Source organism: Euleptes europaea, chromosome 9, assembly GCF_029931775.1.
Source record: "Euleptes europaea isolate rEulEur1 chromosome 9, rEulEur1.hap1, whole genome shotgun sequence".
Classification (NCBI taxonomy): Eukaryota; Metazoa; Chordata; class Lepidosauria; order Squamata; family Sphaerodactylidae; genus Euleptes; species Euleptes europaea.
The window spans coordinates 43,315,324-43,343,154 of NC_079320.1; the positions used below are offsets into that span (position 1 = coordinate 43,315,324).

The 27,831-nt window shown below is 39.1% G+C and overlaps 1 protein-coding gene across 2 annotated transcripts in view; it reads right to left on the reverse strand.

The window, feature by feature from the left end:
- Positions 1–26,040, reverse strand: part of NR3C2 (nuclear receptor subfamily 3 group C member 2) — a 145,736-nt gene extending 119,696 nt beyond the window's left edge. For both annotated transcript variants that reach the window (XM_056855208.1, XM_056855207.1), the window contains exons 1-2: positions 25,962–26,040; positions 20,921–22,697 (exon numbers count right to left, since the gene is read on the reverse strand). In XM_056855208.1, coding sequence (XP_056711186.1) covers positions 20,921–22,695 — 1,775 coding nt within the window. In that variant the 5' untranslated portion in view covers positions 22,696–22,697; positions 25,962–26,040. The remainder of the gene's footprint in view (positions 1–20,920; positions 22,698–25,961) is intronic.
- Between the last annotated feature and the right edge of the window lie 1,791 nt (positions 26,041–27,831).

The following is a 27,831-nucleotide window of genomic DNA, read 5'->3' on the forward strand; positions in this document are numbered from 1 at the left end:
TGTGGGAAAAGCCATATTAAGAAAGGCAGAAAGCAAAATGAGTGACCTATAAAGAGCTGGAGGAGTTAATAACATCAGCTCCAAAACGCTCAGTTGAGCAATGCAGTCAAGATGAGATGAGGAGATAAAAGCCATCAGTTGGGAAAGTAGTCAATACTAAAGGGAGTGACATATCATGGGGCTGAATCAGAGGCAAGCACCAGGAATCAAGCAGTAACTAGGACAAAGGTAACAACTACAAGATTCAGATCAAGGTCACATGATTCAGTTGAATATCTAAAGCTCTGGCTTTGTTGTAAGTGCAAGACGCATCTGACATGGACAAAACAGCTGCACATATGAACAAGCACAACTACTAGGGTTATTTTACATCATCTTCACATTTCATAGTAGGACCACTGGCTTCAATGTAAGCATTGGTATGGTGTATTTACTATAAGTGTTAAGATAATCAGGAATGTGTTCATTGCAAGACTCAGCAACATCAAGTGCATACCATGAGTGCCTTCTGGATACTCCCAAGGCCCCCTAGAACTAGTTGCCAGATCTTGCAACTCTCGCCCCACAGTAGTGGCTCTTTGTGCACATATCAGACCAAAACACTCAAAAGCATTTTTTAAAAATCTGGCATTTTAACACTAGAAAATATCTCATAAATAGCCTGCAGGAATCTGGTTCAGCCAATGTGCCAAGTCTCAAGATGCATATATTGCAAAGAGTAAAGGAACAGAATTATGAAATGTATCAGTTCAGACTATAGATGGGTAGCATCATATTTTAAAATGTAAACAGCTGACTTAGCATGCATACTCAATGGCCACTGGTAAAGAGTTACAAGGCAACATGGCACCTATTGCCTATAAACTTGAACAGAGTTGACTAAAACCAGTTTGGTTTTGCTTGAAGTTTGATTAATACGATACCTTATATCCCAACTATGTTGCTGCTTTAAGGATGACCAGCAAAAAAAAAAAAAAAAAAAAGATTTGCAGCTGCTACAAGTAAAACAGAAAAGAAAAAAGAAGAACAATTGTTCTACAGCCAATGCCTATGGCAAAAACAGATTTCTGAACAAGAGCATGGAGAGGAACACAATAATATACAAAGCACAATCCATCTCATGCCTTTTATTAGGACCATCCAAAAAAGCACACAACATAGTGTGTAAGCTTTCACTTCACCAGAACTCTTAATCAGGCTGCATGTTACAAAATAAAAAGTGAGGAGAGAAAGAGAAAAAAAAACACGTGTTCCAGGCCTAAAATGTGTTTAAAGCCTATTCTTGCCATCATTCCTGTACTAAATGCTGTTGGGCAAGGAGATATAAAGTGGTGCCGTTGGTGTCAGTTGCACAATGGTTTCTGTGAGCAAGAATAAAACAACTGGTGTCTCTCCACTGAAATTATGAAGGTCAGCAATTTTCTAAGAAATGCTGGCAAGAACACACCTTCAAATCATGGTCAAAAAGAGGCTTATTTTCTTTCTTTTTTTCTCCCCTCCCACTTTTTATTTTGTAACATCCCACCTGATGAAGAGTTGTGGAGAACTTGAAAGCTTGCACATTTTTATGTTACTTTGGTTGGTCCTAATAAAAGCTATCATGTGGATAATGCTTTGTTTGGAAATTTTGATTTTGGAAAGATTTGGCTCTAAACATTTTCTGAATAATAAACGAAACCTCTTTTACACTTCTCCTCCCAGATAATCCTATGTATCAGGTAACATCTATCTGCTTATAAGACATGAATATCAGTGTAGTTTACCCACCCACAACCACCAGACAGGAGCCCAGACATGGCTTTATAAAATATATTGCCATTTTTAAAAGTTTTATTCAGGGGTTGGACAGGCTAACAGTAATTACTGGCTTTGGCCCCTCAGCTGATGAATGCCGACCAGCAGATGCTTGAGATGTGCATATGCTTATAACAGCTCGATATGTATTATGAATGGTGTGAGAATTTCAGGGCATAGGAACTCAACTTGCAATACAACAAAGTACTGTAAAGCTAGAAATTTTATATGAGCGGAGTATTTTACTCCACCTTTCTAAAGTAAAGGCTGAAAAAATACCCTCTCCAAATAGATAGTTTTCACACAGATCTGGAAACACCCCAAATCATCTTTGAAATGTAAATTTTGCAGCACAGAGTACCCCTATAAATTAATACCATTATTAAGTATGCATTTCTCTAGCAACATGTACTCACCAAGTGAAGAAACCAAGATTCTTTTTCTTTTTCTGCAGTGTTAGATTCTTTACTTTCAAGGACCAATCTCATGATTCCTACTTTCCAAGAAAGTATATTTTGTCTGTATTGTCAGCTATTATTTCAATATTGTTTAAAATATATAATAACCAGGAGCTCATAAAACCAACAGGGACAGAAACAGATAAAAACAGTAGTAGTAAGAGTAAAATCAAGCAATCAGCTCCACACAATGTCAGTAGAATCAAAATGTAATAAGAAGCCTTCTAAAAATTCCAACAGACTTGCAGCCTATTCCTGAGCTCTTGGCTGAAAATAAGAGCGCAAGTGCCCATGCCGACATCCGGGCTACTTGCACCGGCGCCCGGGCCACTTGTGCCACTGCAAGAGGCAGGGATGCCGGCATTGGGATGCTCACACTAGCCTCCCTGTGGCAGCGCAGCCCGGGGATACGGCTTGGCCTCCTGCCAGCGCCCCACCAGCACAAAGCCCCTCAATAGTGTTCCGGTCGGCAGATTTCCTGACCCCTTTCGGTCCGGGGAACGCCCCCCTTGGAAACAGCATTGCCTCACCAGGGTTTTGGTGCTGCATCCTCGCTGTTTTCAATGGGGCAAAATGCCCCATTTTCCAGGGAAATTTTTTAAAAAGGCTTTTTAAGCCTTCAAGCAGCCAGGGAACGGCTTTGGAAATCCCATAAGCATAATACAGCAAAGACCTTGCCCCATGTAGCTGCCATATGAATGATGATGGAGGAAGGCTAGGATGTAATGCCTCTCCTAACAGTTGTAAAGAGAGGCAAGGGCATCATATAAGGGAAAGCATTACTGAAGATAGACTTGAACAGAAGCATGTATGACTTTAAAGACTAAAATGCACATCCTGAATTCAACCTGGAAGCTAATTAGTGACCAAAGTAGCCTTTGCAGTACTGATGTGGCTTACTTGATCCAGGCAACTGCACACAACTTCCAACTTCATGGAGAACAGCCCAACAAAGATCACTTGCAGAAATCAAGTTCAGAAGCCAACAAGTTATGCATGACGACAGTAGCAGCCTGCATCTTCAAAAGCTGACCCACCTGTACCACAAACACAACCCATACATCCAGAAGCAAGGGCAAAGTCAGCAGCCCTTCCAGACTGCTATCCTGATTCTTCAGAAGGAAAACAACTTCAGAGAACACAAATGCTCAGTCCTGGTTCTCCCAGACACCCAACATTCAAGATCCATCTTATCCAAATTCAGTTTGTTCACCTGTAAGCCATAGTTGCCTTCAGATATCTTTTCAGGTATTAAAAACACAGGTTACCATATGGGTCCATTAGAAAACTCCAAAAGTAGAAGTGACATATTAGGACCAACTAAAGCATCACAAAAGAGTGAGCAAGCTTTGAGGCTCTCTAGAACTCAGGCTGGAATTTCAGTACAAAATAATTATGGATGAAGGAGAAGAAAGAAAAGGAATCATCCTTATTTGAGGGTGGGGTAGTGGTGGGCGTACATGCCTTCCAACCATTTTAGCTTCTATTGATTTTACCTAGTAACTGCCTAAAATTGTCAGTTCCCTTAAGAACTACCACATTTTTCTTTGTTCTTTGCTCTACAAATGACCTCTGTGTTCCAATTAAGACTGGAAAATTATCTACATTACCACTGGTTTTTATATTTTCAGAGGGAGAGCAGCCGTTTCTTTCTTCTCTGTTCCAGCAGCCCTTGGAGAAACTGAAATATGTTTTCCAACAGCACCATCAAATCTAATTAAGTCTGCGACACTTCCTGTACTCCATTTTAAGATGGTCACAAATTGCTTGTTTTAAAGCTTTTCTTCTCACCCCAGAATACTACTCTTTCTTTCTTCCCCAATTTTAAAAAAACATATTTAATATTTAATCAGATTTCTGTGAGAGGGAGTTTACAAGTAAAAATATTCTAAGGTGCTCCCAGTAAAAGTATCCTCAGGTGTCCATTCAGTGACATCAACAATTCTCCTATAGCCCAAAAACAAAAGAGAGAGAGAGACACCCACACCCAGCTGGGTGTTATCAGCATATTGATAACTGGAGAGTTTCCTAAAGATATTAGACATAAGATACAAACATGACAAAAGCCAACAATTATAGAATAATTCCCAAACAGAAATCTCTCAAAAAATAACTTCTGAGAAAGTAAAGATGAAAATGGATTTTGAAGGATATCTACAGATCAATTTAGCAATTTCTTAAATATAAGCTATAGAACATCAGAGACTATGACTTCATTTTTGCATTGTGAATGCTGCATTTGTGTCCAAAATGTTCCATTAGTTTCATGAACAAATTACTGCTATTTGTCCTAGGTATGAAATAATTACATGTAGAAACAAGTATTTATTTATTACATAAATATTTATAGCATTTATCCCATCTTCCTCAAAGGGAAATCAGTGCAGAGTACTTGGTCCTTCCCCTGTCTCCTTTATCCCTACAACACTCCTGCCAGTATGGTAAGGCAGAGAAACAGAGATTAGCCCATGGTTTCAGGGGAGCGGGAATTTGAACCTGGGTGTCTATAGTCTACACATGTTCTCTCCCCCACCCATTTCAAATCTGCTCACAGATATAGCTAAGAATATTCTGCCATTCTTGACTAGTAAATATATATAGTGCACATATTCTTTTAAGACTTAGCCTAAAAATATAATAAGCATAGAAAACAAATTCCTGGGCGGGGACCCCTTGGAAGATTACCTTTCTATAATACTAGGAGCCTATCTGTATCTTAGTACTTGTGCTGAAATATTTACTGACGTTTTTCTTACCAGAACAAATTATCTACTAGAATAAGACCTTGAAGGTCAATTTTGGCAACAATTAAAAGTAATGGAAAGTATTCATCCCCAAGGCAGAGTTACAATATCTTGTGTGCTGTATATTTTATTAGCTTTCACTTTTTTAATTATTCATTGAAGCCTCTGTTATATTCCATACAGCAACCTCAGGTTCTTCAGATTTCCATTTGAAATGCTCTTTTCAGTTCAAGGGCGTACAGCTATACTTCCATTTGCTAAATATAATATAGGGCTTTTTCTTTTCAAAAGTAGATTCATTAGTCACTGTTGCTTTCAATTGTGTATAATCCATCTCAGACCTATTCAATAGAACCAATAAAGAGATGTTGCGACTCCACATTTATCTATTGCAGTATCCCCAAGAAAACACATCCGTTTTCAACTAGCTACTTCTCTCTCTTTGCCAACCAGGGTCATTTTTATTCTTGTCTCATTTGCGGCGGCAGCAGCAGCAGCTCACACTAGCACTTTTTTTTTTAAAAAAAAGGAACTTTAGAGAGTTCAAACCAGGAGATAGCTTCATAAATTAACATTTATGCACAGCTGCTATTTCGTTATATTTCCAGCATCTCAAACAAGTAAATAAATAAACTTTAAAACTTTAAATGAGAAATAAGGAGCCGTGAGGACATGTCATGGTTCAATTAGATTCTGTGTGGAGAATTTAATTTGCCTTGACACAAGATATGTATAACCTAACTAGCGAATCAGAACAAATACTGTAATATTTAATTAAAACTGGTTCCATGACACCAGACCTATTTAGCTATACTTAATGTATATTCAAATACTATCATGGTTTTTTTCAGCTTTGTCCTCTTTTCCATATAATACTTTATTGCTTTACTAAATTACCTGGACAGCTTGTTTAGTAGAGAAGGTTTCCAGCAATAAGAATTCAGGAGTTGCTCTGCCAGGACAAATGGCAGAGTACCACAGGCTGCAGCAGCATACCCACCCAATTCTTGCCATCTTCCCCCTCAGATGCATCACAATCCTGAATCAAACAGGAGCAACTGATCCAATAGTTGTCATTGGTACAAGGGAAGATAGTTGATTCCCAGTGCAAAAGGACCCTGAATCTTACCCCATAAACAGCATGTCGTAAAATGGGTCCTGAGGTAATGCATACCCATGGATTAAATGAACCACAGTTAATTGATTGCCTGAACCCACATGACTACATCAACTATGATTAGTTTGGGTCCCTCAAACTATCATCTAAAGTCAGGATCCAAAGCTGGTTTATTAACCACAATTGGCTGTAACTACATTTTCATGTGATGTATAATGCATTAATCTTAGCTTGTTTTCTGCTGACATGACACACCTACCCCACCTACAGTTACCTGGCAAAAGCAGCATAAAAGCAGAATCCCCTTGCCTTCAGTTGGCTCTCACTAGTTGACAGCCTAGCAATGTGCTTGAGAGTAACCCTAAGTGGTTTACTTGGAAGTAAGTCCCATTTTCTTCTTAACTGGTCTCAAGGACTCTCAGAAAAAGTGTTCTTAAGATTGATTCCAGGATTGCCTAGAAACAGACTCCTCTCTCCAGCTCTACCTCCTTCTTCTTAAAGGACCAGCAACATAGGATGCTTCTACCATGCATTCCTAAGGGGGGTAATGTCAATGGAGCAGGGTTACCGTAACAGCCTGAGCTCCAGCAACAAAGTGGTTTTCACATGAATCTTGTTCTCGTCCTGCCTTGAGAATGCCAGCCCCAGTGTTTCCCCTTTTTATATCTAACACACCCATAATCCACAGCTGTTTCTGCTCACCACTTGCTGTATCTATTGAGTAAAGATCATTTAATACAGTCCAGCTGGGTGACTGTTGAATTCAAACAACTGGGGGAGAGCAGTTACTTTGTTGGAGGTTGGGAATGTGTGTGAACTCTATAGGAATGGGGTTTGAAAGACAACAGAATCCTGACTGGGCAGAGGTATATGCCTTTTACTGAAAGGTTATTGCATGGGTTAAGGCAGAGACAGCATGCCTAGGGTGTTTTAGGAGGGTGCTTGCTTTACACAGTAGCGGGAATAACTGGAACTGGCTGTGACAAGCTGCTTCCATGGATTTTAGCAGGGAAAAGATCAACTGAACAGGCCTATGGGGGCACAGCTCAGTGGCCACTTGCTGCATTGGGAGTACCTTAAGATTACCGAGGGCCACTATCCTGCCTTTGCATTGCTGCCAGCCAGTTGCAAATGATTGATACTGTGAGACCTTGCCCCGAGACAGGTACCATGAAACAGGCTGTGGTACCAGCTGGCAGAGAGGCAAGAGGAAGTGTGTTGGTTCTAAAACCAGGAATTGGTGAAACAAACCATGAATTGAAGGTAGTATGGGGGCAAATTCGTAATTCCAGAAATTAAGAATAGTCAAAATAAAGGATGGGTTAATGTCCAATCCATAGGGACACACACAATTCTAGAGACAAAGCATTTATAATTATTTTTTTTACAAAGTGGAATTTTTTTGTTAAGTCATTCTGAAACATGTAATCGCTGGACTGTAAAATTTACCATAAGAAAGAAAACTTCAAAAATTGTTTTCAGATGGTAGCCATGTTGGTCTGCAGTAGAATATGGCTTTTGCATCCCTTTAAAGCACGTTTATTCTTTGCTTCATCTGTTCCCTATGCATATCCTCATCCTACTCTGAAACATGAAGAAAAAAATCAGGAGCTACTTCAACATAACAATGTGTGCTAGAAGGAGGGTCCTCTACAAAACATGAAGTCAACAGATCAAGAGCTTGACTAGATTATTTAAATGTAAAGGATTGAGAATTATTTCCCTTATGGTTTATTAGATCCCTCATTAAATATCTGACTATTCATATTGTTCATCTTGGTTTATGCAGTCTTGAAATCATTGATGTCTGAACTAAATAACAATGTATCATTCCATTTAAATAGTTAAAGCACTCCATTGTAACAGGAGGGTATACACTTAATATTTGTATGCCTTGCTTACAAAAATAATACCACAATCAGAACATTCTCAATTTCATAAATCAACAGATAAAGCTTTATAATAAATATGACAACCATCAACTACAAAGTTAACATCCCAGGGCATCTACCTGAACAGAAAACAAATGACATTTTTAAATGTTTGCAGGTATGACTTTTATGTCTCTTATATGCAGTCATGACTTGTATGTCTCTTAAATGCAAATGGAAAATAATCTTTTCAACAAGGAAAATTTCAAATGCAGCTGATGTAGTATTCTCCCTCCTTTTTTAAATGTTGCACAGACATGCTTAAGGGTCTGCATGAACCAAACAATGATTTGGATCCCAGCCTACATCTACTTCCTCACCACACACACATGTAATAATGTACAGAAGCAATACCACCATGAAAACTGATACACTCAAGTATACTACCAATATCCAGACCCAGGTGAAGTCTAAGTATCAACCATACAGTTACATTCAAAATGAATCTGTTCTGATTTCACATTTTAATATAATTCATTACAATTGGAGGTTGCTCCACCTGAAACACCACTGGACTGTTCCAAATCCTGGCTTTCTAAAACTATGCTGAAACACAAAAGTCCCCCATTCCTTAAAAATGTGTTCTGTTGATATCACTTGCTAGTTTTTCCAAAAGATTTATCACACTTTTTTCTTCTTTCACTGGGAAGAGCGCTAATTCTCTGCACTGAAGTTGACTCTCCCTAGAACTATCCAGAACTATTTTTAGACTTAAAAAATTCAGGCCAACAAGCCAATGAGATTTTCCCATTGCTTCTTCACTCCCTTTCATATACTTAGGACTGCTTCTTACATACATCAGACTACATCCAACTATGCTTACTATGGATTTAAATAGCAATCCAGTTTAATCTACACTTGTTTGTGACACATTAGTGACAGGAAAACAGTCTAGATCTCACTATGAATTTAGGAAATATTCAAGCCTCTACCAATTGAAAGTGTGTGCATTAATATTAAGGTTAATCAGATTCCTTCTGTTCTGCTATTATTAATGCATACTTGCATTAAGATGCCTTTGGTTCAGCTCTGCACAATTGTCTTCCCAAAAGGAAGGAAAATTACAGGAAGTTAACAACAAGCGGTGAAATGAAACAAACAACACTCCTACACAACATAAAAACAAAACAAAGGACTAGCTTTGAAGTGGTTTCTGTTTTGCTCTTCTGAAATATAACCCCCTTCTCCCCACAAATACTTACAAGTGTGTTTTTCAGCACAACAGGGTTAGTTTTTAAAGGGCTGGTTTTATTTTCAGTGCATTTTCTGCCTGCATTCCAGAACCACGGCTCCAGAATAACCATGGACTCTGACATTATGAGTTCCAGTAACAAATACTTCAGGGGATAATTTCGGCACAGGAGAATTTCATTAACAACCCTTAGCTAACATGTAGCCAAAACAAAGTATTCTAGAAATTAGACACAACGAACTATGCCAATCCTTGTCCCTCACTGCTATTCAACAAAGGTCCAGCCAACCAGCCAAATAAAAAAAAATTCAGCATAGAACCTGCCTGAATTAAGCATAAAGATAATGTATCTAGGAAAATGAGTAAATAATGCTAAACGATTTTACTGACTGTCATCAGTATTGGGGCACGTCAACATGTTATCCTTGGTGGGGGTATATTTTAAAGTTTTATACCAAGACATAAACTTTAGAAGAAAAAAGGAACCATGTGCTATAGAATCACGCTCTCACTAAGATTAACTTTACTACAATCGCTAGGATGTTTGTGTGTGTAAGTGCCATCAAGTCGCTTGCCACTCATGGCAACCTTATGAAACAATGTCCTCCAAAATGTCCTATTGTTAACAGCCTTGCTCAGGTCTTGCAAACTGAGGGCCATGGCTTCCTTTATAGAGTCAATCCATCTCATGTTGGAGCTTCCTCTTTTCCTGCTGCCTTCAACTTTTCTTAGCATTGTTGTCTTCTCCAGTGAGTTTTGTCTTCTCATAATGTGACCAAAGTATGATATACTACTCAACATTTAGCTTGTGAAGAAACTATCTTGGTAGTAATGAGTACTGCTACTTTCAGAGATTACTGAAGAAACCTCAAAAGACCGAATTCCATGTTAACCTTTCTGACCTGTCCCAAAGCTACACTGCTTTGTCAGACATCTGAATATGCATGTGTCTGTGACATTTAAGGTTTTTGCCTTCTGAAACCAGGACACAAATAAATAAGTGAGTGACACATCAAATCAAATAAGAAATGTGGGTGCAAGAGAGGATCATACTGTTTGCCTGGCTTCCTATGAATAAGAGAAAGTTGTTGTTAGACTATACTTTGGAGCTACTAAACGGGAAAAAACTGCTTTAAATTGAACTAACAGCTTTGTTTCCAGTGAGGCATACCTGGCGGGCAATTCCTTTAGTATTTGAGTTAATCAAAAAAAAAGTATGTCCTGTATAGAAGAAAAGAGTAGACACTTAATTTTAAAATACCACAATGTAAATAAGCATTGATTTAGGCACACAGGCCATGATCCTTCCAGGTTAAGAACTTCAGTTCCATTTGTTTCATTAACTACTGAGAAGCAGTCCACTATCACAGCCACTCTGCTGTGCTACTTCTTCATGTTATCACTCGATTTTAAGCCATTACAAATTGTACATATTGGTTTTACCAAGGAAAGCCTGAACAGTTTCTTTTTTTAAAACTCAAAAGTTTTTTTTTTAAATAATGTTTTGAAAAACTTTGATGCAGGTTCCTTATATGGCAATGCAATTCAATGAACAGCAGGTGGTATCCATTACTATAATCAAGCTAACCCAACAGTAATGTGGCCATGGAAGCAACACGCCTAGTTGCGGGGAGGGTCAAATACTCATTTTTCATATAAGGTTATCAAAATCCACATTCAGTCGAACACTGCGTGGAGCCCAGGAGATTGTTTTGTACAATACATTTCGCTACAGAGTCCACAACCAAGATCTCACCAGTTTAATATAATACAGTTTAATATAATACAAAAGTATTACTCTTTTTCATCCTTTTTAGAAGTACTTTAGAAAACATTTACTGCCATTATTTCTCATATCTGTTGCTGCTTTGGTGCTATTTTCCCCCCTAGTTAAGACTTCTTTCTAGAACTCTCTCAGTCAGTCAGGTATCATCTAGTGAACATGAAGACATCTCAACAGATTAGGCTATGCACGTATGTCACTCAACTGAAGTTTACGTAGTTGAGAATAATCCAACCACTCAGGAGCTGTGTAGTGAACACAATGATAACAGCCAGTTTGGTACAGAAGTTAGAATGTCAGACTAGGATCTAGGAGACATAGATTTGAATCCCCACTCTGCCATGGAAGCTTGCTGGGTGACCTTGGGGAGTCACAACCTCTCAGCCTAAACCACCTCACAATGTTTTTGTGAGGGTAAAATGGAGGAGAAGAGAACAACGTAAGCTTTGGGTCCCCACTTTGGGTCCCCAATGTGGAAAAAGGTGGTGTATAAATGAAGTAAATAAAGGATCTCACAGAGGGCCAGGGGACCATTCAGGTTAATGCTCCCTGAGTAAGTGAACTCTTTTGTCCCCTTTCACAGAAATCCCCAAAAATACTGAAAGGGGGTGGCGGAGGTCTGTACTGATGAAAATGCTAATGTAAGCTTCCTCTGCAAAAGTTCAGCCCTAATCACATTTTTTTTGCTTCTCAGTTATGTGGAAGCAACACATAACCGAGAAAGGAAAAACAACACATAACTGAGAAAGGAAAGCCATTGCTTGGTAATAACATCATATATATATAAATTTCCACTCCCAATCAGCAAAAGGAGGATGACATTACTACCAATATTCTGGGGAACAGTTTTGGTTCACATACTCACTAAGATTTTTCTTTTCCAGTATGTATGTACTGTACTAAACAGACAATATGGTTTCCAGCATAAAGGAGACTATAACAAAATTACAGCTGTGCTAACCCACAACAAATGAAATAAATTCTATTCTCCTGGTAACTAATTAACCAGTGACCTTTTAAAAGCTCTTATAGGCAATCTGTTTCCTCCTTTCCTTTCCCCTGCCACCCAATTGCCAGTGCCTTGACTCAGAGTTAGCAAGGATGGAACCCTTTTTTGGGTCTGTCTTCAGTGAACTTTGATTGTGGCCTTCAAAACTACGGTACAAAGAGATGAAAAATAATGGCTCCACAAACCAAAGCTCTGCACTCTGCTGAGCAATAATACAAATGCAGGGAGGTGCTGCCTCTAATAAAGTGAATGGAACACCCTTAGGCACATCATTGAAGTTAATGGGAAAGCCCTATTTTGTGAACAACAGGCTTCTCACATATGGATGAACAATTGGCTTAGTCTGAATGGGTGCCACCCACATCCCTGGTTCGTACCCTGGCTCGGCAAGTAAATTCCATAAGGATAGCCAGAGTTTTCTCACTTTCTGCTGGGATCAGCTCGCACAACACAGATCTATGCCTCCTGTAACTAACAAGAGAAGCCAGTTGCACGTACACACTTGATTGAATCAAAGCAAAAATCTATACCAAACAATATTATGCCACACAAAAAGGTTTTGCTTTAAATGTTTCATTTTACATTGATAAAGGAAAGGGGGGTACAAATTTCCTACTTCCTGATAGGTTCCAGCTGGAAGGGTATTTAGATTTCACACACATTAAAAAAATAATTATTTTAAGCAGATGCTCTAAGGCAAGCATGCCAACATAAAAATACTTCCTGAGTTGACACTAATTAACACAACAAGATCTTTTCTCTGAACCTTCTTGCATGCCTAAATTCTCTCTATGCCAGATTTTTTTCTCCTGTGAACAAACTTCATGACCGCTTATAACTCTGGATTTCCGGAGAAAGACTAAGTGTAACTTAAAGCCATTAAAATTTTAGCAGATTAACAAAGTTACTAGAATAAAAGCAACTGGGGATGGGAGATAATTGCAGAAATATTAAGTTAACTTGCAGAAGTCCAAAGCACATTATACGGAAAGTATGTTCCATGCATTTCAGTGGAACTTATTTCCAAGTAATTTGTTTAGGATCCAGGTGTTAGAGCGTCACTGACCAAGTTTGTCCAACTATCACTAGAATCCACAAATCAATATGAACATCCTCATTTTGGCAGCTGTCCTAAATACAATTGCCTCAGTAAGGCTCGTAGGGGTTCAGCCAGCACAGCTCCACTTTCCCACCAGAACAAGCAACACTTTCCAATCGCTCCAAAGTCCGTCATTAACTCCAAAGTCCATCATTCTCATTCACGTCTACATGCAGAGAAAATCTCTACACGGAATTTTCCCAGTCTTACAAAGAAAAGGCATATTTTAGTTTGCAGAGTTCTATGAAAATGACAAGCACTAGGAAAAGAGGAAGCACAAACTCTGGACAACCAAAGAAAAATATGAGGAAGATCTGATAACAATGATTTCATAAAAAATATAGTTTACACTCCCACAAAAATAGTAAGATTGTCTACTTCTCCATTTTTAAAAGGAAAATCAAAACATGAATTAAAAAACAACCTAGAGTATTCAAGTAAAATGCAACCATATCTGTGTTGGCCTATATTCACTTGTGAATACCCAAGTCAAATATTTATATTATTTGCAGCAAAGCAGATATCTGCCAGCAGTCCCAAAGGAATGTGCATATAATGCCAATTGTTCAGTCAGACAGCAAATCCTAGGATGGGACAATTAAAAATGTGCAGGACCGACAGCAAAAAAAAAAAAAAAGGAGTCTAGCAGGAGACACTGATATTATTTAAAGCATGAATTTTGATATCTTGCAGAGAACTGGTCAGCAAACATTTGCTTCTAAATCACTACAGCTAATAATAAATTGACTAACCCCCATGCGGATGATGAAAGAAGCGCAGTGGGGCTACCCACAGACAAGGCAGGGATACTCAGCTATTTGAGGGACTGCCCAGATATGCAAGAAGAAAAAGGTAAATTAATCAAAAGAAAAATAAATCAAAATCCAGCCTGATAAAGGGATGCGGGTGGCACCCATTCAGAATGAACAAGTTTCAGAAAGGACAGAATGTTGAAATCAGCTGAGCATCAGTTAGAGGAGGAAAGGGAAAGAGAAATCAGCCTGCACAAGCAAAAAAGCTCATGAAAAGGAAGATTAGGGGGAATTTCTAGTTTGTCCAGCCTGCATAATGGGGGCCTCATGGGCCCCCAGCTTGTTTCTTATAAAATACAACATGTTGGCCCTTTGTGCCTTAATGCAACATGTTTGTACCTTTAAAAAGAGTCCAAATAAGGAAAAATAAATTCTTTAGGGGTATCTGGAAAGTTACAGGCAATTTTTTTTTAAAGAAAACCTTTGCTGAATCTGTACAAAAGGTCAGCCTCTTCAGTTTTATTGTTGTTTCAAGTAACCGTGACATTTTCCTAAACCACTTTTGAAAATTATGTAGCTGGCATGATCACAAGTTCAGAACTGCACTCTCACTCAGATTATCGCTTTAATAAAAATTCATATTTTGACTCATAATATATTGCACCATTTCTGAGGTGACACACAAAATTATCTGACTGGCATTAAGCATTAAATAAAGCCTTTTCATGTGTAAGGTGGTTTCACTATTTGGAAAAATTAGAATCTACTTGAGAGATTTAAGGACCAGTTCCAGTGTTATCACATGGGAAAGGCTGCAGCATTACTTCTTCTCAGCTCACTATGGTAACAAAGGAATTCTGAGGTCAAGCTGGAGCAGCAACATGGCCATTTCCCACACCAAGAATCTTGCCATTGTCAGCTTCCCCTCCACTTGCTATCCCCTTGGTCGAGCAGTAGCCCAGAAGATAGTTTTACTTTTACCTCAGTTATGCTACAGATCAAATGAGGCTGTTCAAGGAAGCCTAGGAGAAGCCAGAAGAGTAATGACTCCTCTATATCAAAAGCATGTGGAATAAAAAGGATTCCACAATTAATTAATGGCGACCCCATAGGGTTTTCAAGGCAAGAGACATAGGGTTTTCAGAGGTGGTTTGGCATTGCCTGCCTCCACGTCACGCCCACGGTATTCCTTGGAGGTCTTCCATCAAACTACACCCCAAAGTCAAGGATGAGAATGTGTGACTGGCCCAAGGTCACTCAACAAGTTTCCATGGCAGAGTGGGAATTTGAACTTGCGTTTCCCAGATCCTAGTCTGACACCTTAACCACTACACCATGCTGGTCCTCAAGTCAAGTTGGTTAGAAAGATAAAAAGCTGCATCACTGATACTTGTGGATATAATGGTGTCTCAGATTTATTAGTGAATGGAAGTATACAAACTGGGGGGTTTATTACAAATTAACTAAACTGGTGTAAAAGGTTGCATGGCATAAAAGGGAAATTGCGTATTGTGTGTGTGTGTGTACACACACACACATAGCTATATGGTTACATAGAATTTTCTCTGTGATTTTTCAGGAGCTATGCGTAAATGATGATGAGATCAGACAGCTAAGTGATGCCTCCCGGTGTTTTAAATGTCTATACCACAATGTCCCAGGCAGGTGACAACACTTTTTTAAAAAGTTAAAAACCCATAAGTTAGATAACCATCAAAATATTAAAATTTGGCCAAAGGGAGTATAAGTACACACAACTCCAGCTGTACCTTCTGTATCTGCATTGCAGCTTTTACTTCCTACTATTCCTTTCAAGTAGAAAAAAGATGTGCTGTAAAGAAGCCGTGACCAGACCTTTGCATTTTTCCTGAACCAAGGCGATTAAGAACCCATTCCTGAAGGGAGGGGCGAAGCTCCTTAGGAGCTGGCTTGACCCCACACTGGCGTAGATGCCACCTTATCACAGAATAAAGTGGCACCTATGCTGGTTTGGGGGCAAACACGCAGGCGTTTGGGCGCCACCAGCCCCCACCACCAGCGCAGCCATGCCGGCAGGGCTTTCCCAGAAGGGAAAGTCTGTACCGGTGTGAGATGGGCATTCTCAGGGCATTCTTCGGGAAGGAGCTGCTGTTAGGTGGCTTCCTCACCCTTTTCACCCTGGGAACGCCCCCTTGCACTGCAGCGGTGCTACACCACCTTTTTTGGTGGCACAGCCCCATTGGAGGCAATGGGGTTTTCCCCCCATTTCCTCTATTTTAATATTTTTTTAAAAAAACTTTTCCCCCCTCTGTGGTGGCCGAGAAGCTTATGAGGAGGTGGTGTGGATATGCCGCTCCTGGCTGCCGCGGATATGCCCCCCCTTCAGGATTGGGTTGCCTGAGACAAATGGATGAGAGAGAAAAGAATTTTTAAACATACTCGAAAGGCTGAATTACCATTATCAGGACACATCTTGTGCATCCAAAATACAGAATGCATTCTTCCAGAGATCCCTGTAATTACTATGACTTCAACACACAAACCACCACCATTTGTGGATATTTGGTTAAGCCTATATCTCTTTTGTTCTAATGAAAGAGAAATTCACACAATATGAGATGCTACCTGCGTTCCCCATGACTGGCGTGGCTGTATGCAAAAGCCCTTCAAAGGCAGTATTAGCAATCCTTTTAATAATACCATTTATTATTCATGATAGATATGGTAAATATTTATTGCAAAGTTGAATGTTCCTACCTACTATTAACATGTTCCGTCTTTCAAATCCATTCTTACAAATAGTACCCCCAAACGACAATATTCTAAATGATATGAAGCTTAACATGCTCTCTGCAAAACAAGTAGAAATCATTTTTAGCAAGCCACACACAGGAGGAAGGACAAGTTATGAATCTAAGCATCCATCAGACTCATTCATGAAGCAGAAAACCATGAGTGCTGCTACATCTGAAGTAAGATAATGAATCCCTGATTTTAAGGGATCTGATCAGGATATCTTGGACTATGAATTCTCAGCTTACTAGCTATTGAAACATATCTTGAATAAGTTTTACCATTTTGAGAAAGATGTACACATATACCCCTTCCAGGTATTTCCCGTTACTCAGTTGCCTGCACTGCACATATGCCAAATTTCAGGGCTCTTAATGCACTGAGCGCCCTAACTATTTCAGTACTTCTTGATAATTAGTGCAGCTATATTCCAGTCCAGTAGCACCATACAAACCAACAAGATTTTCAGATTATACGCTTTTGAGAGTCAAAGCTCCCTTTGTCAGATATGAGTCTGAATCCTTATATCCCACTCAGAAGGTAGGAGGGGTGTTGCAAATAAGGAATTCAAGATGCAGAGGTAAGATGAGTATTGTAAACAGCTTGATTAGAGCAGAGAAGGAAATATTTGGGGGCACAAAATTACCATCTGTAGTGAGATAAGAATCCTGTGTCCCTACTCAGCCCGGCTGTGTCCATCATTAGAACATGTGAATGAACTCAAGTTTAGCAGTCTCTCATAATCTTCCCTGGAAGTTTCTCTGTTTGAGGACTGCCACTGTTAGATCAGCAATGGAATCACCTGCAGGATTAAAATGTTCTCCCCACTAGTTCTGAGCGTTGTGATTTTTTATGTTGGATTTGTGTCCATTTATTCTTTTGTGTAGGGACTGACTTGTTTATCCGATGTAGAGAGTGGAATGGCATAGCTAACATTTGATGGGATGTATATAATGCTCGAAGATGTACAAGTGAATGAACCTGAGATGGTATGGGTGGTGTTCTTAGGTCCAGTGATGGTGTTGTCAGAGTGAATATGGGGACAGGGTTTGCATTTTGGTTTGCTGCAGGCCCTCATCCCTGAATCCATGTTAGGCAGAGCACTGCTGTGGGTGAGAAGTTGTTTAAGGTTAGGAAGCTATCTGTGGGCAAGAAAGGCTTTGCCTCCCGATGCCTCCCAACTAATTCTTGCCTCCTAACTAACTCTTGTCGGTTAGTGAGGCCCAAGAGTCTTTATATATCATTTCACTGATCCTTAGTCTATGAACTATGGTAAAATTTGTTCTTTCAGACTAGTTCATACCCAGGCACAGCAGCTTAAACGTAAGTATGACATCAGGCAAGCACACTGCAGTCTATTTGGACACTGATACTAAAATATAATCATGTAATAAAACAAAAATAAAAAAGTAACACAAGAATCTCATGACAGGGAGAAGCATGATTTCATGCAGACGTCACAAGATAATACCATGATCACAAGTGAATAGGCATATTTTGAATGCCTTGTTTGTTCAAAGAATCTTCCTGTACATGCAACACCACACTATGTAAGTGCCACTGAGATAGTCAGGTAAGAATCAGTGGAATAAAATATGAGAGAATGGTTAGCAAACCATGTGCTTTTTTTTTTTAAGTGAGCCACAGAAAACAGGTGAGCTCTCATTAATATAACCACTTGACAGAACATCCTTGAACAAGAAAAGAGACTCTGACTACTCCAACAAGAGGTTCGTTTGTAAATAAAATTGATCTTGTTACTTTGAAGTATTCTAGTGTTTAGTACTCAGACTAAGATATGACTGATCTGTTACATAAACATAATATGGATATATTAAGAAAAGTTTCCATGCACATTCAGAACTGAAGCACAAAAAGACATGGGGAAATGATTCCAAAATGGTAGTAACTGGTGAGTTTGCCTCTTTGCCTATAGGCTCCATTCTGTATAATCAATGCATACTTCTGTTATACCAGAGTTATTTACAAGGAATAACCTCTTGAAAATCACTTTTCCCCAAACTTTTAAAAAATAAAGATGCATTAAAACATAAACAAGTCAAAGAGACAACGGTGAATTTTATAAATATGAATCAACTGAAAGTAATAGCACTTGGCAAGAGAACTGACATGTGGAGAAAAGAACCAAAAATGATTCTAAGCTCAAGGAGAACAGACAACATTATCTGGAACAACAAGAAGCTGTTATGGAAGGACGAGTAAAAAGTAAAACTTCAGTGTCACCAAAGAAGTTTGAAGAAATGGTCATTCATCCACTGAGAGTAACCAAGAAAGCAGCAGAAATCAGGGCAGGGAAGCAAAAAGAAATATCAGGAACATGGGCATATGGTATGGGTGCATATCAAGGCATAAAAGATTACTTTTGCTTTTATTAACTGTTCATTTGGTCTCTCTCTTTTTTATGAGAACGTTTTGAGAAAGCAGCATTTAAAGCAGGGAAGTAAGCAAGAGACAGAGGCAGGACTTAACTCTTTTTTCCCTGCTTGACATTTCTCCACCTCAAATTGCCTCCAGCAGCTTATCTCTCCACAGGATTGCAAACGTGTTTTGGAACCATACAAGGTGGAAAGCCACTAGGGGCTATTTGGCATGGAGAAATGAAAGACAAAGTTATGCACATGCTCCCTCCCTTCATCTTTCTCTTCCAAATCCCTCCTTTAAGTGCCTTTTCATTAGAAAAACCTTAATCAAGATTCAATTACATGCATTTACATGCAATGTGGGGTTGACGTTAGAGGAACTTCTATAGAAATAAGATGAAGGAATAGAAACCTGGAAAGGATGCGATTGAAACCATGTCAGAACAGCACTCAATAAAGTAAAAGACCATAAGATACAGCTGGGAGAACATCATTTTCAGTTTCATAACACGTATTCTTGTAGCATATAGGCTAAACCTGTACACAATCATAATGACAAGTGAGGGACCTGCAATACTTGTGGGGAGGGAATGCCATCCTCGCCCAGCTGGCCACTCATTGGCTAACTCACCCTCTTACAGCTCTGCCACTTCTACCTACAGTTCATGGGGTGCGGGGGAGGGGTGCTCCCACTTCTCCCCACCCAGCTCAAGTGGTGGCAGGGGGCAGTGCTGGGGAAAGAGGGGACTGCCTGGACATATCAGCTGAATGTGAACACTTACCCCCCCCCCAATCTTCGGCCAACCTCTTCTTTCCCTTCTGGAAGTTGGGAGGAAGAGATGGAAGGAAGGGGTGAAGGCAGCGGCAGCAGCCCTAACACCACAGAACTCAGCACCCCAGCTTCACTCTTTTCCCCCTCCTAGTGGGGGGGGGGGAGGGCAGCAATGTAACCAGAGCTCAGCACACATTTTCCCAGCATGCAAACCAACATCTTCTGTGCTTGTGCAGACAGGGCTTCTCCAGTCCCAGGGGAGGGGGCATTGTACCCCCTCACATTCTTTTAAAAAATGTTTGTGATTTTTCAGTCAACCTAGGCATTTCCCTGGGTTTGTAGAAAAATGTCTCCCCTCTTGTTCGTGGACCCCTTCTCTGGGTGTAGTTCTCCGTACAGCGGCCAGGTTCAGTATTAGATATAGAATTAATAAAATGGAGTATGCCTACCAAATTTAATAGATTTATAGCTAAGCTTGCACTGAGCAGTCCTTCAGCTATGCACAAACTTTTTCACAGTCCACGCTGTATTCAAATGAATGGAACAAACTCTTAGTAATTCAACAGGTATTAGACTCCAGTGACCTACTATATTAGGGAGGCATTTTAAGTCCATGTGCATTAAAGCTACAATGCTCTCATTAGTTATTACATCTAAGAGAATTATGCTGCTGAGCATCTTCATCGCTAATTTCAGCCCCCTGGAAACTAGTGCATAATCACTAGCACAAAAAATTATGAAAACTATTCCCTAATAGACAATTGCAGTCAGTGGTCGCAATGCAGTGGAAACAGTGGTCTTAAAACACCTAGCAAGTTTCTATAATAAGATTTTCTTATACACACAGAATGTTTGATGTTGAAACCCAGAAATTTATTGAAGTACTATCATTAAAGTTAGTGGAAACATATGGTAGTTATTATGCATTTTACCAGATTGCATTTTAAACATGTGGGTCAAATATATATTTGGAATAAAATCTAGCATGTTTTCAGGAAAAACTAATTGTAGTAAACACTGTAACTGTGTAGTTTTGGACAGCAATAACAGAACTGCAAATACGTTTCCAGCATTAGATGATAATTGTTTTGAGCCATATGAGAAAAATACACCTACCTTGATACATTTTCTGGAATGTATTCTATAACTGGATACCCATCATTTCTTCTGGCGGACATGTCAGCATGCTGTTTCCACGACTCCACTAGAGTACTTACTGGAGCAAATGAGCTAATATGCTGATAAGTTTGCTCTCTACCAACAGGTCGTGATAAAGAGATTCTGCCTTGAGCTCCAATCCTATAGTGAAATGACTGTCCACCTGAATTCACGCCAACAATAGCTGAAGATGGCAGAGTGTTCTCTTGATAATAGCTGCTCTCTTCATGCTCCTGTTTAATTCTTCCAGGGAGGCCTGGATTTGGAAACCCACTACTTTCACAAGTGCCATCAAATGATGAAACAGGTGGTCCTAAAATCCCAGAAAGCGAATAGTAGTCTTTATCATCCATAAAAGTAAAATATGATCCATCCATAAATGGAAATGGATTTACAGTTTGATTCCCTTTGAAAGAAGCACCAGAACAAGAATGTTTAGTTATTTCATGCTTTATTGATACTGAAAATGGGGAATCAGAACTGATTTTGCTGTTGTCTCCAAGACATGAGCTACTGAATACCCCTTCTGGTTCGGGTTTTATAAACTGAATGAGATTCATTTGATTAGTTACTTCATTGTTAGAGATGGCATTTTCTATTTCCTCTATTTTAGGAAATATGTTTTCTGAAGCACCTTTATCTTTTGTATCTGGACCAGGAACAATATCTTGGCCTGTGCTGGGTCCAACAGGTGTACTAGTTGCGGGAAAGGCTAGTGCACCATTTACTGGACTACACATAGAGGACCCTACAGTACTAACAGCCGGACTAGAAAGAGAGGATCTATTATTGGCATTAGAAGGGCTGGCAATAGAGCACCTGGAGTTCATATTTGCAGGGCTGGACACTGAAGATTTCATAGTGACATTATTAGGACTTGAAACTGGTGATTTTACACTACAGTGACTAGGAGGACTTGAAATTGGAGATTTCATACTACTGATAGGACTAGAAAGAGGAGAACCCACATTGCTAGCATGTGCAGGACTGTGCAACATTGAGCCTCTGTTCTCAGTGTTTGGAGAGCATGACAAAGGTGTTCCCTGGTTTACTGGGCTATTTACTTTGAAATTTCCAAAGTTAGTAGGAGTAGTTGAAGATACAGAATTAATTCCAGGAGGGCTGCACACTGGAGAAGTCATGTTTTGAGGACTACAGTCTGAAGGACTCTTCTCTTGACACACTCTGGGGCCTTTGACAATTGCTGGAATGATGCCACCATTCACAGAGCTTGCAGAGTCTGATATTACAGGTCTCAGGGGCCTGCTTGAGGTGTTCAGAGGTGAGGTGCGATGGCCATTTTCCTTGTATAATTTTACAAGTTGCTCAACATTCTGATACATCTTTCTAGGACTTATGTTTCCTTGTTGACTTTGCTGATCATAGGAAAAATCAGCATCTCTTACGGAATCCATGTACAAACCCATTGATTCAGCTACAGTTGCAGAAAGTTCCTTTGAGTCCGGCTCAGTTTTTATGTTAGCGGGTGAAATACCAGGCTGATTATGGTCTTGCTGAAGGCAAGAAAGTAGTTCAGGTTTTTCTTTGTTGCTTCCTTGAGCACTGCTATTTGAAAAAGCACCAGAAACACAGCTCGCATTTACAATCTCCATATAGTTACTTTCTTCAGCCCGTTCACCTGAAGAAGTATACTCCATAGACTGGGAACCTTGACTCCAGCGTCTCTCCATGTCTAGGCTTTCTGGGTAACTGTGATAGCCTTTGGTCTCCATAACTAAAAAAAATAAAATAGCAAAGTAAAATTCAGTTATACATGCATTCATTAAATCCTGTCTCATATTAAAGTACTAAACTTTGTACAGACAATCTAACTTCTTTCAGCATGACATTTGAACATTTTATTTTATATTCTGTCCATCTTTGAGAAATGTCTTTTCAGCTTAAGCCAGACATAACTACCAATATAACTTTGTAAAATTATTTCATTTGTTTTGCTACTGACATTAGATTAGAACACATTTAATCCTCACTTTTAGTGATAAATTTGAGTTTATTTGTTTTTAGAGCTAGTCTAAAAACAATAATTTATATTTTTGGCTGGGCTAGCATATTCAGTAGGCAAGAAGGAAGTATGGTTCCTCTTTATACTTCTCTTTCACCAGTAATACATGACTCATTAAACCTGGTTAACTTTTATGACTCTGCGCTTCGTACCCTAAGAACTGCAGCTATCTCATGGGGCTGCAACTGTCTAAAATGACTCCCTACAATTTCCCAAGTCTTCTGAAGAAAGCTATGATTACTAAACTAGGTTTTGTTTGCAAAGTAGATAAACCTCCTCCAACCAATAATCAGATATAACCCCCCCACAGATAAATAAATGCTCATGGGTTTGTCACTTCAGTATAAATCAGAAACTGACAGCTAGGTATATGAATACGGGGGGGGGGGAAGCTATGTGACTCCCATTGAAAATGAAGGTGCTCTCAAAGTGGTATAATTCAGTTATGTAACAAGAAATGCAATATATACTAAAAATATAATCCAGCCCTGAATTATTTTGGAACAGAAAAGGGGGAGGGGAAACAAGGGCCTATTAAACAAGGGCCTATATTTTTCAATAAAGTGAAACAAAAGAATTTTTTTTACTACCAAACATATTTTAAACTTCATTATTTTGGCTAAACTATTGAATGTTTGCTCTTTTATTAGGACATATTGAGCTATACAGTAACTCCATCTAGTCAAAACTCTATACACTGTAGACAGCAGCTCTGTAAAACTGCTGAGAGACCGCCTTCACTATTCACTGGAAGTCCCAGGACTGAAGTATGAACCTTATACATGAAAATGTGTACTCCACCATGAACCTATTGAACTGAAATAAAATCCACTGATAAGACAATAAATACCCATGCTAAAACAAGCTTACATGTTAATAAGAAAACCTTAAATGAAAGATAGGGAAGCCACTTGAATTACACTCCACAGTGATCTCCTTTTTAAAGCATGAGAAAATGTGCACCCTTGGCAAATACATGCTTGTATTGTGCATTTCACCATCCAATGTAACACCTCTATCAATCTGTCTTTCAGACACACCACATAAAATTTTGTGGCACGCTACCTGAGTGCTCATTAAAAGGTCACTTAAGGCTGATGCACACTTTCTGTGAATTATGTAAAGCCGGTGTCACAGCAGCTCTCTCCTTCGCTCCAACACATTAAGCTTAATGTCTAAATCATAGCTGCCCGACATGAGTTCTGGGCTTCTTATCATGCCCTTTAGACTTCCCAATACAGCCCACTGAAAAGCTTGCCAGACTCCACAAAAATTATGAATCATCTTCATAGTCCTCCTCCTCACTACGCTAAGCAAGGGCTCATACTGTATTCCACAGCATCAGACTAACTCCCCATCTTAATCTGTCAGTTAGCAACCCAGCAATCAAAGAGGTAAGGAATGATTTGGGACACAGCAGTGATGCTGAGAAAAGGGTCCAGGGACTATGACAAGGACAATTCCTATAAAGAGTGGCTGTTTGTCAGTGAAAAGATTTCGGGGTAGCCCTTGGATATCTGCTTAATACACAGTAAGGTTGCTGGATTCATATTAATTTAATGTCTCTTATGAAATGGTGCATATATGGATTACTATACACGGATTTCTGATAATGCAGGATGCCTTATATTCAGAAGGCAGTGATTGTACATGGCAGGCATACATGTGCAGAACTCTAGACCACAGAGACATTATGCCAGACACGTATGAGTTAATGAGACAGGCTAAGCAGGTAGAGCTTTATTGCCCCACCAAATAAATTTGCTGAATGTTTGTGTGTTCAATTAAATCAAAATTAAATCTAGTTTCTGAACATCTAATTTACTTGTCCATTAATCTGGAAGTCTAACCTTGTTCTTTGCAAACCCTTCTGATATTTACCATTTTGGGGGATTGAAATCAGCATAAAAGGATTTTATCACGCAGCTGAATTCAACGCTTGTTTGTTCAGAAGTCCCATAGTATTAAATGATTTTCTTTCAAATTTAGATTGCAGCCCTAGTCTTTATCCCTTATTTTTCTATCCTCACTTATCTGCAGAACCATGTATAGATTGAAATCCCAAAACAAATCCCCCAAATACTTGCTGTGATTTCAGATGAGTTTACTTTTAAGGAACTGTGCTGAGGATTGCTGCTTTCAATCTAATTACACAGCAATTGTAAAGTTTTTTGTCAAGTAGCTAAAAGATTATATGCAAAGTTATATCACTACTGTGCAAAATATATACAATAACTCATTTTAAACATCCTGGATCACATTACAGTGAAAATGAGCAAATAAAACAAAAGGTAACTTGAACGCTTCATTAAGGGAACGGGATGTAAATCTGAGATACTGTTATCCAGAAGATATATGGCTCATGGGTAAATATTGTAATAAGCTCTATTTTGTTTAGTTCATATCTTACTCAACACATGGCATTTTATAGTTGTAAGAACATTTTTGAATGCATGAAGCTGCTGGACACCGAATCAGATAACTGGACTATGCAGCACAGTATTGTTAACTGACTTTCCGGGGTCTCAGGCAGAAGTCTTTGATATCACCTAATCCTTTTAACTGGAAAAACCAGGGACTGAACCTGGGACCCTCTGTACAAGTGACAGCCTTCTCCTTCCCTCCATATTCCATTTGGCTAAAAACTATAATTTATGCATTTCCTTGCCATGCATTTACTTCCTTTGCCATACTGTTGATTATTGACCACTACGCCTCCTGAATTTTGAGTTTCTTTCCATCTTGTTCTCTAACTTCTTGGAAAAAGTATGCCTGCATTTTAAGAAAATTAAATATAGAATAAACCTATGGTTACCTAAAACAAAGAAGCATAGTACTGTAATTTATAACAAAAAATTGTGCTTCCCCAAATATACAGTGTAACAAATACCGACATGCAGGAAGTATATGCATTTTACAAAGCAAAAGCATGCATTTCGGAATATCCATAAATACTGATAAATTAATTTAACTCACATGAAGCCACTTGTGGCAAATCATGGCATGTATTTATCAATTTTGCACCACTTCATTCAACTTCTTCCTGGAGTTAAAGATAAATGGTATATTGCATATTAGAACACTTAACTGGCTACTCTTAAAATGGTTAGAAACTTGACTTTCAGATTTAGTTTTTTAAAAACGAAAGCAATAAAGATATCTTTTATAAATAGGGCAGACTTTTTCTAACACTCAAAACCAAGGTTTCTATGGTCTTCTCCAAAAACGTGGGCATGAAAACAAGAATCTCCTTACAATCAATTAGATCTGCCTGGAAACTGACAGGGAACTTTACACTACTGATATAACTGTGCCCTTGATATTATTGCTTACTATAGTTCTGGCAATAAAACACGAGCAAGATGTTCACAAGCAGAGCAGTTCAAGTGCTCCTGTACTTTTCATGACCCATATATGAGTCTAGTATCACCTCAGGATTCAGGAAGATAGAAATACCTAAAACCCGGAACACTATCTGTACCTGTAACAGCATGGAAAATTTTCACCAGATCTGCGCAGTGACTAGGCAGCTGTCATTCATGCATTCATAATCATATTACAAGGCATTTATAATATGCTCCATGACAATTATTTGGAAGAAGCTCTGTGAACAGTGTATTATACCATTTCCATCCTATCCTTTCCCTAAGGAGCATCGTTATTTCATTACAACCTCATTCAGAACATCCCAGAGAAGTAGGGTGAGGATGATTTTTCCTAAAGCCATCCGGTTGGTTTTACTGCTAAGCAATTAAAGGAGCCTGGATTTTCCACAGCCAACACTGTTTCCACTGCATAATATACATATTTGATTTATACGTGAAATGGCAACAGTGAAATAGGCTCTCCCTCAACATGCAGTCTGCACCAAGCACTATTAACTGACAAGATATAAAGCTTACACTTGATCTTTTCTTTTTTCTTCTTTCCATGCCTTCCAAACTTGTTGACTAAAGGAGTAAGCAATGCAGCAATGTTTAGCATTACCTGGACAATCATGTCTGGTCAATCCCGGCATCCACTTCTAACAGAACTTGCACAATTATGATGAATTAGTAACATAAGCTTAATTTCTAAAATGAATTCAGACACTCTCATATGTGGAAGTATAACCAGGGCCTGCATGCTCTTGAATTTACTTGTAATAAATTCTCCCCATTCATTTAAAAGGAGGCAATTCAAATAATTCAACTGTGGTTAAGACCTTACATGTTCTGCTCAGCAACCTGAGCAACAATTGAACTAGATAGAGTCATAATAATTCTAAATTCTATTTCAAAACTTTTAAAACACCCAAACAACTGAAAAAACAACAACAACACCCTTTCCCCTCTCTCACTCACTCACACAGTCTTTATTTCTCAGGCTGGTGGATGCTCTGGCTCACACCTTTTTAACCTCAGAAAACCTTACCTACAGCCTCCAAGCTCAGCTCTGGCTCCTAAATCCAACCAGCTTCCACCAGTCTAGTTCCCCACCCAGGCAACCCAGCCATAGCAACACAAGCCCCATCCTTCAAACTGTGCTGGTTTGCAGACAACGATCAACCCGATCTTGGCTTGGCTGCCATCCCACCTCGATACCGCCTTTCCAAAAAGATGTCCAAGGCAACAAAGAACAATTTTTAAACAGCCAGTTCACTAAAAACCCAGGTCCAAACCCTCTCTATCTTTGCAAATCCAGACTGAAATCTTTTATTTATTGGATTAGATGACTGGGTCTCCTCCTCCTCCCGAGGATCTCCCTGCAGGGAACCTGCCAGGAATAACTACAGAGATTTAAAATTACACACCTATACCCCTGCTGTGTACAGGAGAACATGAAAAAGTGTTCCTCCTGATGAATC